General features: G+C 39.7%; 1 protein-coding gene across 1 annotated transcript in view; it reads left to right on the forward strand.

Annotated features, from left to right (window-relative positions):
* Window positions 1-14335, forward strand: part of TAF2 (TAF2 RNA polymerase II, TATA box binding protein (TBP)-associated factor, 150kDa) — a 61203-nt gene extending 46868 nt beyond the window's left edge. The window contains exons 23-26 of the mRNA XM_010158827.1: window positions 759-988; window positions 4213-4344; window positions 13519-13534; window positions 14070-14335. Coding sequence (XP_010157129.1) covers window positions 759-988; window positions 4213-4344; window positions 13519-13534; window positions 14070-14335 — 644 coding nt within the window. The remainder of the gene's footprint in view (window positions 1-758; window positions 989-4212; window positions 4345-13518; window positions 13535-14069) is intronic.
* The last annotated feature ends 303 nt before the right edge of the window (window positions 14336-14638 follow it).

The following is a 14638-nucleotide window of genomic DNA, read 5'->3' on the forward strand; positions in this document are numbered from 1 at the left end:
ATAAACTTGCAGTCAGTCAAGAGTTGGGCTGAGTTAACACCACAATCACTGTATTGCAGCGCTGCACCAGATGTTAGATGTCTTTCTGTTGTGATTGGTGCCAAACGTGCTTTGACCATTTGTGTGTGCAGATAGAAAAGCAGCACACAGTTTGCAGTGAAAAATAAAATCAGGGAGGCATTGCTTTGTGCAGTAAGAATACATATCTCCAGTATGAATACACATTGAAGTATTGAGTGTCCAGTGAAGTATGTGACATACTGGTGGCATCAAAAAGTATGTTTTTGCATTGCTGGTTTGTGTTTTCTATCAGTGCACTTTCTAGAGGGTACAGATCTCTGTCATGCTTAAAACTCCTATTACATTTCATATAGGCAAGTGTAACCAAATCCACTGATTCGGGAAGACAGTTTGGTAACAGAGTGTTCTATTTAGTTGTCCAACAGTAAAACCTAAAGTGAAACTTTAAAAATAAAAGCATATTGGTGTGATTATTTTCCTTTTATTTTTCATTATGTTTTTATAGCACTTAGTTTCTCATTCTTGTTCTATTACATACGTCCAGTTTACAACCCAAACAACTTAAAGCAGTATGTGGCAGTTGAGTCTGAATCCAGAAGAGTCAGGAATAATGATGAAAGCATATGTTAAGCAGAGAAAATGTCATACTCTGTTGGATCCAGGTCACTTAAACCATTTTATTTGTGGGGAAGGAGAAGATTCTATCACTGTATTAACAATAATCTCTTGGATTTTAGGAACTTCACATGACTGGAGATTACGATGTGGTGCTGTGGACCTCTATTTCACACTTTTTGGCCTCAGCAGACCTTCTTGTTTACCATTACCAGAGCTTGGACTTGTTCTTAATCTGAAAGAAAAGAAGGCTGTACTTAATCCAACGATTATCCCTGAATCAGTTGGAAATAATCAGGAACCTGTGAACAGTACTAACAGTCACGGACAGTCAGTGGGATTTCAGAACACCGTAAGCACAACCCGTCTGCATACATCCCATTCAGCTGGCTCTGAGTCCTTGCGTTGGTGGCTGATTTAATTTTGTACTGTGTTCAAGCTTCTCATGCTTTACCTCAGCTACCTTGATACCTTGTTACTCCTTACAGCTTCCACTTGAAAATCTGGCATATGTCATAACTTTTTTGACCTTTTTTAACTGTTTTGCGCAACGCATGCAGGCTTTTTACTTCTTTTTTTCTAGTCTCGTCATTTCTGTTCTTTACGAAACTTTACTTTTTCTATATTGCTTACGAAACATAAAGTGATTCACAGAAATGTTTGATGCTGTGATGAAAACGGTTTTTATTAGACTAAGGATATTGCCTATAGGCAAGTTACACAATTCTCCAAGACAAAACCTTTTATCAGTACATTTATTACATCTTAAAATACACAGATACACCTCTTTTTACACAACTGTAAGAGATGTGGAAGTTGGAACTTTAACACATCTTCATTTAACACTTGAATCTGACTATTTAGTGCTCTGCTCTGAAGGATTTGTAACAACTTCGGAAAATCTCACACATTTAAGTTTGATATCTTTCTGGCTTCTGAGGATTCGCTCCTAACCCATAATCCATTGTGTATTTGGAAAATAGCTATTCAAATCATACTTTTCTTAAGAATAGCTGCCACTGCTGCAAGACTAAGTCTTCCTCTTGGACAAATTTAATTATAAGGGAAAATTCTCCAACAGACATGGACATAAGTCATTTTCTTAACAGTTTCAAAAACGTCATTTGATTTGAAACTGCTTAGGAGTAAATCCTGAAAGAGAATGTGAACGTGTAGTTAGCATGTTTAAAACTCTTTCCACCCTTTTGAATGGGATGGTTTACTGTTACTTTATCAGTCCCATAGTTGGTTTCTAAATCGATTTTATTCAGAATTACACCGAGAGTGCTAATTATCACAGTGCCTTGCAGGCTCTTTCCAGCAGGGGGAGAAAATGATGATGGAGTCAAGTATCATTAGAGCTATCCTACATATTTACGGCGCATGTAGTAAGTCCTAATTTGCTGCACACAAACCTCAGAATTAAATAGCAGGAGACATTTTGTTGGCAGTTTGTAGGCTGCAGTTCAGTGACTATCCAACTTTTTTCGCAACCAGATTATCTTAATCAAAAAATTTCCTCTTAACTCTTCTTTCTCCTATACTGTCCTTTCCCTTGGGCTACCACAGTTGTTACTGCATAGTGAGCTGGATCAGGGGAGGATCTCCTTGAAAAATACCTCTTTTTATTAACAGATACTTCCTGCTGGGTCAGTTTCCTGGTTCAGTTCATCATGTAGTGACATAAATGCTTGTGGCAGCCCAGGACAGAAGTGTGTGAGGAAGAGGCTGCTTCTTTTAGCAGCAGTACTGGCTTACACTGGTGTGAGAATACAGCATTGGTATAAGCCTCAATTCACATTTCATCCCTCCTATCTGCTCCTGTGCCTCATCTCCATTCTCCTACCCTGTACTTTAAGGTTACCATTTTCACTGTAACTCCCCCAAAATTCAAGGAACTAGTTTTCCTTGTAAAAAACAAACCAGTAACACAAAACAAAGGCTGCCTCTCACATCAGCCAAAGTTTATCCGAAGTTCCTCATAGCAACAGTCTGTTGGGTTAAATAGTAGGAATGAAGAAAGGGAAGCAGGTATTTGAGGGGGAAAAAACAATCAACAGGTGATAGAATACATCAAATTAACTAGGTTCTTAAAGCAGATGGAGAGCATAAACATGTTAAAATCAGTACTGATAGGCTTGTGACACTGAATTTGCTGAGGATGGTAAAAGTTGCCCACTTCATAAAATTGAATTTGAATTTTTCGGGGCAAGTTTGTGAAGGTAGCATGCTCTTTGTAGGGTAGAGGAAGAGCAGTTCAGTGGAGCAGCACATGCTCCTGAGAGTCTATGATATAGCTGTTATCTAGGTTTTAGTGGGATTTTCATTATGTTTGCTGTTGTGAGTGCTTTATATTTCCTTCTGTATTTTATGTATGGGACTTCTTGGAACACCTGTCTCCTGTTTTAATGACTATATATGTAACTTAGTAGACTCTTCTGCTATTTGTACATTCCTTTTAGCTTGTTTTTGTTGATAATATAAGCAGTAATTTACACAAGTCTTTTAACGCTTTTTAATATTATTGTAAAATCAAAAAACTACCCAAGTTCTAAATGCGCATTATGATTTGTATTCAACAAAGTGAGCACTACCTTTAAAGCTAACTAAAAGTAGATTTAGCTAAATCCCATGTGTAGATCAGAGGCTATCACAGTTTTTCAACTGAGATTTGGACTGAGGAGACTCTGCGAGGCACAGATTTATAGAAAGGCTATTCAGAGGCAGCAAATGTTGTTGCACACCAACAGTACCATGATTGTGAGAAGGGACAGAAAAGATGCCAATGCTAGATATGCAGTGGGAGCAGGGATAGAAGTAAAGAGAAACTATGTTTGTAGGAGAGGTTGGCACAAATCCATACAGGGTTTTAGAAAATACTTTTTTCCAGAACTACAGGGAAAACTTTGTTCAAATCACCCACTTCAGTCAGAAGTGTTTTCGGCTATCAGGTCTCTTTTAAGCTGAAACATGGCTCTTGCTATCTTCTAATTTTGGTCTTTTAATGCTGCTTCAGGAGGATGATCATCTTATTAAGGAAACAGCATCCAGCATTTCTGGTCATCAACAGGGGGTGAAGAGGAAGGCTGATATGCCACTCGGGTCTCCATTGGAGCCAGGGCAAATACTAGAGAAGAATGAAGACAGTAAAGTCAAACTCAAAATCAGAGTAAGAAATGGAAATTCAACTTGCTCAGTATGTAGGGTATTCAGAATAACTGCAGTGGCTTCTGCTGGCTTCCCCTAAAGCTGTGTTCCGACAAAAGACATGTTGTGTATATGTGTGCAGTAGTTGTTACGCTTACTTTGGCACAATCATTTCCCATCAGATTCTTTATTGGCTGGCAAGAACTGAAGGTGACAGTTCTTGTTCACACAGCTTCACAGTAAATTAGGAAGAAGAAAAGACACTGATCCTTTTTAATTGTATTGAATTTTTATTCCTTTGCAGTGGTAGATATCACTTCCTTTCCCTCTCACCCCCAGTTTATCTCAAAAACATAATATTTTAAGTTCTATTCAGTGATACTCTTATGAACTATTAGCATCTGCTTATCTTTTTTCCTGATACCTTAGTTCTCAAACTCCCAAGAAGAGGAGGAAATTGATATGGACACAGTTCATGACAGTCAAGCCTTTATTTACCATCATTTGAACATGTTGGAGAGACCATCCACGCCAGGTACGAATAAATTCATTGGCAAAATGGTAGTATGACTTTAACTACTTCAGTTGTGGGGTGTTTTTTGCTACTGCTTATTGCCACGCATGCAGTTCTGGTAAGTGTTAAATGTTAGCTGAATTCAAGGAGGTGTATAAAGGGTGCATAAGAACATTTCTTTAGCTTCCAGTATATTTATAAATTACTGTGTACATGTGTATCTTCATAAATTACTGTGTACCTATGTATTTTCATACATAAGGCAAGTATGTATCATGCTAATGAGAGTGAAAAGCTAAGGAATTAATAAAATAATGTAAAGCTGAAATAGGACCCTATAAGCAATTTGGTAAAACTTACTTAGCCATAGTTGCTGTTTAAAAGATAATAATTGTGAAGATTAACTTTAAAAAAAAAAATAGCGAGACAGTTTGGGTTAAAAAGAAATTGATCTTAATGATTTATAACTTAACATCTATGTTAAAAACATACAAGCCTCAAACATACTTAGAAAGGATTTTCAAAGTTGAAAAAAATGCATCTATGAGTAAAACTGTTTTGTTTCAAGCACTTCTTTTACTACTGCTCTTAGTATCTTTTTCAGAAAATATTTGTCAAAATTATTTCTCAAAGAAAGCATTTCTTAGAAACTTCAAGGCAGGCTGAACTTCACTGATGAGCTTCCATCCTTTTTGCTTATCTGTCATTAGCAAAGAAATTCAGTGGTTAGTCTCATTTTCTCAAAATACTTTAACCACATCTCTTGAGTTCCAGGAGGTGCCAGTGGAGCTAAGCTGAGGTAGCGTGAGGCTGTACCAGGCATTTTGAGAGATCATTGGCACAAAGCCAAAACAAGGTTTTATGGTTGCAGTACTGCAATGTGTAAAAGTTAAGTATTTGGCCATAGAAGCAGAATTCAGAGTAATTACCCTCCTGCTTGTTTTTCTGTTTTTACCCAGTGGTTGCCTAATGTAAAACAGACATAGACCTCAGCAGCAGGATCTGGAACGTTGGTTCCGCCTTGAATGCCCTAGGTCCCGAGCTACACTGACAGGCGACCTCGTCTGCTTTCCCTCTGACCTGGCAATTTACCGGCCCCGTTTCAGAGGAGGGCTGGTGGATGTTCCTGCGCTGAGTATCCTGCTGAGGCTGGTGCCTTGCTGCTGGCTGGGAGTGTGGAAGCTGTAGGCTCATACTCCCTTAGGGCCCAGGACTTACGTTTTTACTTCCTTGGCAGATGCTCCAGCCACTAAGGGTTTGGGGTTTTTTTATTTTAAAAGGTAACTGCTGTCATTGCTCAGCTAACAAATTAAGTTCATGTGGGGACATTAAACACAGGGGGGTCTAGGTTCTGGATTCCAGATGGCCTTTGGTTAATGACATGTGCCTGTATAGCCAGCTCCACCAGGATGGATTTGCTGTTAGATACGTAGAGTAGCAAAACTCACAGCTTTCTGCCTAAGTCGTAGGCATTTCAGCAGAGTAAAGGCAGGCTGCATATAGATTGCTCACGTGAATTTAGGAGCCTAATTCCACACAACCTTTTCTTTAAACCTCTCAGAGCTGCTTTGGATGTTGTCCTCAGTGTTACTGTCAACCATTGCATTTTCTGTTACGACAAAGAATGACGCATCCAGGGCATGCGAGTGCGAAGCTGATCCGCTGAGGATTCATATTTATAACACTTACATGATATTTTGCAACTTTTTTTTTTACTAGATTTGCACACTCTACGGAATATACAGTCATAAACAAAACTCTGCCAAATACTTCACAAATAGGACTTAGGGGACCCTCTGCACGCCAGCTCTGTGCTCCAGTACTGTTGCATATAAAGTTTGCACTAGAGTTCAGAAAGAGTAAAGTCTGATCAGGAGTGGGGTAGGGGCTAGTTGACTGCTGCTTTTGTAGACCTACAGCAGACAAAAGCTACTCGGAGTTTCACGTGTGTGCTGAATGACCTTCTCAACTCGGCCGTTTAGAAATTCATCACACTGGAATACATTTTCTTTGATAATAAATGAGACAAATGCTGGGTTTTGCCACAGGATTCATTTTAAATAATAAGCCTTTGAAAAGCATTATCTTGAAACATTTCAGATTAATTTGATTTTCTTTGGTTTGAGCAGTTAGAAACGGTTCCAGTTCAGATATTCTGTGCTTCTAACATTTCACCTGTTTCTTATTCATAGCATTTTTCTTAGAAGCAGGGATGTATGAATTTCAGACTGAGTAAATAAAGACAGTTCAGTCTTTAGGAAGTGGCATACTTCTGAGAAGAAATGCCAAACAGACGGGGAAAAATAAAAGCATACGTAGAGAAAATTGTTCACACATAAGAGCGTTCTGTTTTACAAAGGAATCACAGATATTTCCTGGGGGCCTTGGAGTTTTTGCAGCGATGACGGAGGTTGGGTGCGCTTCAGTGAGTGAGTGTTGTGAAACAGATTGACACCAAGTTCTGAAATGGCCTCAGTATCTTGTTAGTAAATCTGTAAGGTCTTGCATCTGCCTTGCTTCTGTGACTCGTACTTGGAAGGCAGCGAGCTCTTAGTCCATGCTCAGTTTTCCTCTCACAGCTGTGGGTTATGTCCCCACGTGTCACATGAAGTGTTAGGTCATCAACCAAACACAGCCTGCGAACAGCAGCTGCCAGGAAGTTCATGTTGGGTCTAAATCCTGCCCTATCTGTGGGTTTGTTTTTTGGGTTTGGGTTTTGGGTTTTTTTTTTTTTTTTACACTCCCCACGCCACCCCAGAATGATAATTCAGATTTGTTCAAGTTGATGTAACCCCCAAAAGCCGGGCAAATATTATTTTCCTTCAAAGGCTTGCTTTCTGTATGCTCCTGCTCGTGCTTGTGGAAGGTTAGGGTTGAGACACGCTGGAGGGGCAATAAAAGGAGTCTTGTACTACAGCTCTTGCAGGATTAGAGGTTTCAGTACTATAATTACAGCACCTTTCATAATTGTTCATATAGAAAATGCTTTAAATCCTACTAAATCATCCTGTCTACGATAATAGAACTGTGGGCTCTGGTAGGGGTTCTGAGCATTTTTCAAGAAGATATGGTAACTAACAAAACCCCAGTTGTGAACTGTCTGAAGAATGCTGCTATGTTGATTATTCATCTGCCCTAAGGACTAGAAACATGGTAGCCTCCTTTGAGCCTCTAAAGCTGTGCAAGGTCACGTGTCTAACGCAGAACAGATTTTTATTTGCTACTACATGACCAAGAACAGTAGTAATGCTCCCTACTCTTATCTTAAGATAGAAGTGTTTCAAGATCAGATTTTGTTTAAGTAGTAGATTTAAACTCTTTTCAGACTGTAAGGTGACTTGTCATGTGTTGTTAACTTCAGTGAAATCAGATTAAGATACACTTCTTTATTTACTTTAATGTTTCACTCATCTGAAAGTACAATACTTCAAAATTAACCTTGGAAAAGTTCTGCTGGATATGTCAGTGGTTTTTGGTTGGCCTGTTCATTTCTGCTTCCAAAATAAATGCCTTGGCGGTAGCCTGCGTAGTCTACCAATGAAGTTACACGTAGTTATGGCTTAACAGGTCATCACTGATAAACATTTAATTAGAACTTTCCCGGCTGTTTTGGGTAGTGTCATGGTTGATACAAAACTGTATCCAATTCTCTTATCTTTATTTCTACAAAAGAAAAAACCATAAATACAGCCATGTTCTATTTGTGCACTAGCAGTCCTTTTTCTCATCACATTGAGCAGCAGTGAGCTTTAAGGGCATATCTTGAGCGTTCGAACTCGGATCAGAAGAACCCATTGGCCATTCTGTTAATCCATTTGCTGGTTTCCAGGATAACCCGATTTCCACTCCTAACCTCGTAGGTCACTCTGTTTACCTTGTAGATGGACATGAAACTGGAAAGGTCTGGCCCACACTCAGAGGTGTTGATTGGATCATGGTCTTGTTTATCACAGTTACTGTCTGCAGTTTCAGGAAATAATGGTTTAGCTGGATTTAACTGTTTCTGGAACAATTTAAAACTGGATACAGCACATACTGCAGTAAAGTGTAAGGGAAAACTGCTGTAGTCATGTTTAAACGGCGCATTTACCACACTAGATTTGAGCCTGTGGAGGCCAAAAAGTGCAAAGTAGTGGCTCCCTGTTAAAGAGGATTAACGAAACGTCAGCATCCTTCTTGGATGTGAGGACACCACTGACAGTGATGGATTTTTGCTTTGCTTTATAAGGAGGGAAAAGCTGTTAAAACTGTTTTGTTACACTACCTTTAATAACATATTGTATCTGTTCAATAGTATCCCTTACACATATGTTGACTTTATTACCTAAAATATAACTGCTTCCAAACTGGTAACTCACGGGCTTCGAGGTTGAAATAGCATGTGATTAATTGTACATTTCCTAAGGAAGGGTGTTTTCAGGTGCCTTATCCCAAAGTGCATGAAAGCAGCTTTAATACAAACGTAAGCCTTGCAGATAAAGTGACAACATAAATGAGAACCGCATCGGTGTGAGGCTGCAGTGTGTCAACAATTTGATTTAATGATAGCAACATCATATGGTAGGTCTGACTCTCTCTGGGAATACAACTAGTCACTCTCAAACCTAGAAGATGGATAAGGTTAGAAATGAAATTTTCAAGTGAACTACTTGAAACTGTGAGAGGCACAAAGTACTCTGAGCTGACATAGTGATTTAAATGTTCCTTTTCTCTAGAGTAGGGAATATTCTAAAATTTTCTAGAGTATTAAAGTAAATTTAGTAAACCTAACACCACAGTTAAGCTATGATTTTAGTGTAAGGACAAAGCATTGTGTTTGGTAATTGAAAATCAAACGAGGAAATTATTGAAATGATTACTACTTAAAATATATTTTAGTTGAATCAACTCTTTACGGTACTTTAGCAGAGTCTGTCCTGTGGTATTGATAGAAGGAATTACCCATCTGGATGTAAATCCCACTAGAAAGTATGAAATCAAATGAATCTGTAAATTGGAACTACTTAAAATTTTTATGTTGGAGCCAAATGAACTGACTTGTTTAGCACATCCTCAGAAAAAATGTGGGTGTTTTTGTTTAGGTTTGTTATTTTTTTAACTAGACCTTTATTTTCTCACTCTTAGAGTTTAAATTTTGTCATGTGGTCTTTAAAAGAACACTCTACTAGACAGAAAATTGATAAATTTTTTAAAGAGATATATAATTTGAAAATTCTGCTTCCTGAGGCAAATGACAAGACATTCATGCATTCTGGAAAATTGGGGTTATTTATGCTTGGTGACTTTCTGTGTGGGCTTTGTTAATGGTTCAGCACATACATAAACACAGCATTGAATTAAAAAATAGCGTGTCTTGGATGTTTCCAGGGTAATACTAAAAAAGGAAAGTAGAAATAAGGAAAAACAGAGTAATTGTCTAAACAGTTTTTAAGATCTTTTCAGCTTTTTTCGTGTTCTCTTTTTTAGAGAAAATGCTAGCCAGCACTGCAGTTCAACTGCTAGGCAGAGCGAGTGCAGCATTTTGTTTGTTAGCCAGCTTTCTTTGAGTTGTGGGAGAGACAGATGAAGTGCTCACATGTCCGTGTTGATGTCCCCTTCTTCCCAGCGGTGGTTGGTGTCGGGTTCTGGAGCAGCAGCCTGTCCTTGGCTGAAACACTGGACCCATGGGCCTTACCCTTTGCTGTGATTTGCGAAGGTGGTTTCTCCCTCTCTGACATTTGAATAAATCATGGTGCAAACGGGGTCATTTTTAACAAGTGTCAATTGGGTAAAAAGTCCCTGGTAAGCAAGCTGTTTTAAATAGGTTGTACATGCAAAGAAACGGAGACTGTCTCAAGTTAGGTGTTCCCAAATTGTAAAGATTCAATGCTAAATAAGAGTAAAATAGGTAAAAACCCAACAACGTTGTTCAGTGTTTATGCAGCAATGATGCTTGAAAAGAAAAAAAAGTTACCCTAGATAATTGATGAACAGGATTTTATAATTATCTAACAGTGATTTTCATTATGACAGTAAATGTCACTTTAAAGCTTACCAACATCCAAACCTCTTTTATTCTAAAACTAAATGACGAGATCTGTGTTCTCACCTTTTATTCTCTCTCACAATATCTACAGCATTTGTATTGGTCCCTGTGACAAGGTGTGCACAGAGTTTCCAGTCTTTCTCCCATGGGATAGTAATCCTGTCTAATTTTAAACACCTACCCAGCTAGCTGGAACACCGCAAAACCTGTAATTACATTGGACTCCCTACATCCCAAATGGAGATCCATGTGGATAGACACATGTAGGTGTGTTTTATTCCAAGGAATGCTACTAAGCACTTCAGAAGTGAGCTCCTGGAGTCACCCTTCCCTTATTTGTGTGTTCGTGTGATTTGGGAAACCTGGGTTCCAGTCCTACTCCCTCTGACAGGAGCAAGTGGGTTATCTGAAGGAAGAGAGAGTGTTCCGTGCAGCAGTCCCACTACCCCCCTGTTGACATAAGGATATTATTGCCCTGTAAAGCAATTCTTATTTAGCTTTGCTTTCCTAGTTTGGCAGGTTCCTGGCATGGGCTTTAAGTAGGCATTTGTTAAAAAGCAATGAACAAAGAAAATGTCTTTTTCAGGTTTAATGGTGAATTTTGTAGGTACAAATCTGTAAAATGTTTTATAGAGCTTTTACAGGTCTGTCCATTTTACAGACAGCTGAGTTCAGTGCTCTGCGTGCATCTTTTCTGAGCCGTCGGCCAAGATCAGTACATTTGGTTCCTGATTTCAAAGCACTCTTACAGTAGGAGGAAATATTCTGGATAGTTGTTATTTTTGCATTTGAAAAACCCAACAGATTACAGCCATCACTGACCTCTGAGGAAAGGCTGTGTGTGCTCTTGTCCTGGCGCAGGAAAAGCAGATTCTTGTGATGGCATTGTTTCATTGACACCAGTGCCGTGTTGCCAGTGTTGACTGTCCTTAAGTGTCAGTAGCCCTTCAGTGGCAGCTGGATTCGATTTCTCCCCTTCTGGAAGATCTTCCTGCCTTTTTCCGTTTCTAGGTGCTCATCGCCACCCCTTCAGTCTTGTCGGCTTAAGCTTCTGTTGTATTTGCTCCCTAACTTGCTCCAGTCAGCGGTGTTTAACTGCTTTAAAGAACAGATTTCACTTTTTTACTAACCTCCCTGAAATAATTGAAGAAGTGATCATGCAAAGTGTTGCCTTCCCAGAGCCAGTAGTTCAGTAAACAGCAGGGAACTTGCGTAAGTGGCAGGTAATACAACAGACGCAGGATCTATTGGATCGCATCCTTGGTCTTCGCTTGGCACGACTGCTACATCGTCCCTGCAGACCTCAGCCTGTGCCCTTATACCACTTTTACTGGGTTGCAGTTTTAAAGCTCAGAGGCTTAGCTTTGGTTTGAGGTGGCTACGACTGTGGCGTCTAGGCTAACGGGTTCGGTGTCCATATAAAAATAACTTCACAATTTGGAACTAATGGAGCTGGGAAGGTTTAAGGGTGTGTTTCATGTGTGTGGGCTTTTATTTTCTTTTAAATTTATTTTAGTTTGCCTTGTATATTTTAATGCATCATGTGCTCGTAGCTTGAGAGTGTGTTCTGTACCTTAGATAATCATAGAATTGTGGAACGGTTTGGGTTGGAAGGGACCTTAAAGACCATCTAGTTCCAACCCCCCTGCCATGGGCAGGGACACCTTCCACTAGACCAGGTTGCTCAAAGCCACATCCAGCCTGGCCTTGAACACTTCCAGGGATGGGGCATCCACAACATCTCTGGGCAACCTGTTCCAGTGCCTCACCACCCTCTCCGTGAAGAACTTCTTCCTGATATCCAATCTAAATCTCCCACTTTTGTACATCTTTTATGGATGAGCGCTGATCAGTCTTCAGTCATTTTGCCACGACCTTTATTTCTGTGCTGCTAGAGGCTGTGTTTGTCACTGCCACAGTTCACCTTTAGTTACTGTGGCTGAATTTAATGGTGCCAATTACTGTGTGCTTTCGTTCTCTGAGGTACAGCCTCCAACCATTCCTTTCCTGATGGCCGGAGTCAGGTGTTTCTCCACCGTTCTGTCTTCTCTTTAATGGCTGGATTTGCATCCTTGCAGCTGCTAAGGAAGGGGTTTTTTATATGTCTAAAAGCTGTATGCTTTAGGGGGATGAGCAGGGAAAAGTTGCAGGGAAAGGTTTAGGTACAGGTAGGAGTTCCTTTAGAGAAATATAATTAGAGTTGCATTATGAGGCAGTTTCGTACCATTTTGCACCAGATACAGTCTACTCGCAGCAGTCCTCCGCAAGGCAGACAGCATGCAATGGAAGAGTTGTAGTAACTGTGCGCTGAGGTCAGCAAGTGGAAGTTTGAATTTCTGTGCGTATCTTCGGATATAATGCACATAAAATGGTAAAGTGATTGTGAGTACGACCAACATCAGCAGACTTTTATATGGCATCATATCCACATCTTGCAGTTGAGCCCAAACGTATTTCTAGAAAGACGTAACTTTTGCTGTTTAAGACTTGAAGCAGTTGAGACTGCACCATGTGCCATAGCAAGTCACTGATTATCCTGACTGTCAAAATGTTTTGTGTCTCTGTTCTGACCGCTGAACACTGCTGACAGATGGATGCTTTTTTCCAGCCATAGTTACAAACAAAAGGAGGTACTGGAAGAAAAATCCATTCTCAAATATACAGAAAAAGATAATTACAAAGTACATTATAACCATAATTCCGTGATATTTTAATGGGATATTTTCACCAGAAAACTGGAGGGGAGGGGACATTTAAACATTTAAAGCACCTGTAAGAAAATCCATTTTAAGTAAAACTTAAAGGAGTAGTTGCCTTCAGAAATCTGATGGTGCTTTTTTACGTTTGTTTAGTAGCTAAAGCACGTTTTTGCAATGCGAGTGATTTGATTCCATTTCTGCCTGCAGGAATTCAAGCCTTCCGACCTTCCAAGTGTTCCCCCTCATTAACAATATTATACTTAGGTTATTGCCCTTTAATCCCTACTATTAAAGCTATTGCAGTTTGTGTGAAATAATGAAATGTTAAATGAGCCAAAGAGTATGAGAAAGTCGTTCAGGAATTGAGAGGTCATGGATCAGATTTTCCTCCCGCAGCTTCAGATACCCAGCTTACTCAAGTGTGTTTGAAATCGATACTAATAAAGATGGTGTCATTTGCTTTTTCTTTAAGAACAAAACTTTGTATAATCTTTCAGATAGGCAAAATTGGTTGTAAGATGCAAGTTTTGGAAAAAGCGATTTGATTCTTCTGTTGGGTATCAAAAGGTTTGTATGTTCTTGCAGGGAGCTTTAGCTCCTGACTAAGAGGTGTTCACATCCCCAAAGGGCACCTTAATGTACGGCAGCCCTGTGCTTTGTAGCGTGACTTTCATAAGCAGTTGTACGCTCGCTGTTCATGGTACAGTGCCTTTCCTGCTGCCTTTAAAAATGGATTTCTGGAAGCTATTATGACTTGCAGTTTCTTAGCTCTTTGCCATTCCTAATTGTCTGGGAGACATTTATACTTCTGAGGGAGGACGGAATACCTCTGTACAAACTGTCAGTAGCACGGGAACGTTAATGGCACGTTCAGAGCCTTTTCTGAACCAAAACCAAACCAAAAGCTAAGGGTGCAAGTGTAGTAACAGATTCTGTGTTTGCGTGTTTAAATGGTAATGTGGGTTTTATGGGGTAGTTCAGGATTTCTTATGTTTGAAGACAATGCAAGGTAAAACATTCATTGATCCCACTATATCCATTTTTTCAGGGAAAGAACAGTCTTCAGGAGAGATGAACATGCACCCTGTCTCAGCAGCTCCACTCTCTGTCTTTAGTAAAGAATCAAACTCCTCAAAACATAGTGATCACCATCACCACCACCACCACGAGCACAAGAAAAAGAAGAAGAAACACAAGCATAAGCATAAACATAAACATAAACATGACAGTAAAGAAAAGGAAAAGGATCCCTTCACGTTCTCTAACAGCCCAGCCAGTGCACGATCAATCCGTTCCCCATCACTTTCAGACTGATATCGATGGCTTCTCTGGAGTTCAGCTCGCAGTGTTCTCTGAATACTTGGAAGGATGTACATAACGACAGCTTCTGTCTTGTTTTATGAAAAGAACACGTGGACTGCCTTGGCAGTTCAGCGGCTCTGCCACTGTCCTCGCCTGAAGCTTCTGTTTGCGTACGCGGTTGTTGAAACAAGCCGATTGAAAAAATACGGTTTATGATTCTGAGTCATTTTGCGTTTCACTGTTCTCCACACCTCCCACTCTTTTTTCCATTTTAAACAAAGAAAACAGCCCTTTCTGTAAGGGCCCTGTGTCCAC

The sequence above is a fragment of the Eurypyga helias genome, unplaced genomic scaffold (genome assembly GCF_000690775.1).
Source record: "Eurypyga helias isolate BGI_N326 unplaced genomic scaffold, ASM69077v1 scaffold9149, whole genome shotgun sequence".
Taxonomy (NCBI): Eukaryota; Metazoa; Chordata; class Aves; order Eurypygiformes; family Eurypygidae; genus Eurypyga; species Eurypyga helias.